Genomic DNA, 1,606 nt, shown 5'->3' on the forward strand with positions numbered 1-1,606 from the left:
CCTTCGAGCCAATAGAGGAGGTATCAGACAAGTTCTTGACTCTTAAGACCATTTTTCTTCTGGCCGTCTCTTCTCTGAAGAGAATCGGTGATTTACAAGCGCTGTCAGTCGCTCCATCTTGTCTTGAGTTTGCGCCTGGTATGGTGAAAGCCTTTCTGCATACCAGACCGGGCTATGTCCCAAAGGTTCCGACGAGGGTCCCAGGTCCCATCGTACTTGAGGCTTTCTGCCCGCCTCCTTTTGTGAATTTGGATCAGGAAAGAAAGAATCTGCTTTGCCCTGTAAGAGCATTAGATGCGTATGTTCACAGAGCTGCCCTGTGGAGAAAAACAGAACAATTGTTTGTATGTTATGGGTCCCCTAAGAGGGGGGGCCCAGCATCTAAACAGCGGATGAGCAAGTGGGTGGTCGAGGCCATCTCACTTGCGTATGAAACGGTGGGGCGCCCGTGTCCTCTGATGGTGCGTGCCCACTCCACGAGAGGTATGGCCGCGTCCAGAGCTCTCCTATCTGGTGTCTCTATGGACGACATTTGTGGTGCGGCTGGATGGTCATCCCAGCACACCTTTATCAGATTTTACAATCTTCACCTTAACATCACTCCGGGGGCCAGGGTGCTACAAGATAGCAGCCAGGCACTCGGGGATACGGCGTAGTTGGGATTGCGTTCCCATCACGTCATCCGACGTAGCGTCGATAGTTCCCACGAAAGGGAACGTCTCGGGTTACGGGTGTAACCCTTGTTCCCTGAGTAAGGGAACGAGACGCTACGTCACGTGGCCGTATCTCCTGCATACCTGGTGCACTTGCTTCAGACAACCTGCAGAAGCTGGCGTGCTTTGTGTTCAGGTGTGCTTTATAGCTTCCTGATCCGTGACGTCACCCGCCTCTGACGTGTCGCGTCTTTTCATTGGTTGGATACAGAGGTGCTTCACGAACACAAAATACGGAAGGTTCCCATCACGTCATCCGACGTAGCGTCTCGTTCCCTTACTCAGGGAACAAGGGTTACACCCGTAACCCGAGACGTTTCTCCTGGTTTCAGGTGTTTATCCTCCGAAGCCGTACAAGGTTCGTCCCTGTCGCTTCAGCGCGTACACAACATCCATGGCGGTGACGGTCTTTCTCTTGGCGTGCTCGGTGTAGGTGACGGCATCGCGGATAACGTTCTCCAGAAACACCTTCAACACACCGCGGGTCTCCTCGTAGATCAGCCCGGAGATGCGCTTGACGGCGCCGCGGCGAGCCAGACGACGAATGGCGGGTTTGGTGATTCCCTGGATGTTATCGCGCAGAACTTTACGGTGACGCTTCGCGCCTCCTTTCCCGAGCCCTTTCCCGCCTTTGCCTCTTCCAGACATGTTTCCCTGAATTCTATCAGACGATGATGACGAATAAATGATAATTCAGCATTACAAGGAGGACTTTTACACTTGTTTACAGGAGGGTCATTCCACGAAATCGGTGCCTTTTGCGTCCCTAAGAAATAACCAGACATAGAAGTACAAATACATTTGTGATTTAAAAACATATCAATACTGCGCATTGTTTTATCAATATTACACCAAAGTAAAGTCAATTAAATATTATTTTAAATAATTAAAAT

The 1,606-nt window shown here is 50.6% G+C and overlaps 1 protein-coding gene across 1 annotated transcript; it reads right to left on the minus strand.

The window, feature by feature from the left end:
• Nucleotides 1-1,043: 1,043 nt before the first annotated feature.
• On the minus strand, nt 1,044-1,391 carry LOC125253923 (histone H4-like; the record flags this gene model as incomplete). The annotated part of the gene is made up of 1 exon (XM_048168181.1): nt 1,044-1,391. A coding segment is annotated over one exon (342 nt), but the record flags the coding sequence as incomplete, so codon positions are not given.
• Nucleotides 1,392-1,606: the final 215 nt, after the last annotated feature.

Source organism: Megalobrama amblycephala, linkage group LG19 (genome assembly GCF_018812025.1).
Source record: "Megalobrama amblycephala isolate DHTTF-2021 linkage group LG19, ASM1881202v1, whole genome shotgun sequence".
Taxonomy (NCBI): Eukaryota; Metazoa; Chordata; class Actinopteri; order Cypriniformes; family Xenocyprididae; genus Megalobrama; species Megalobrama amblycephala.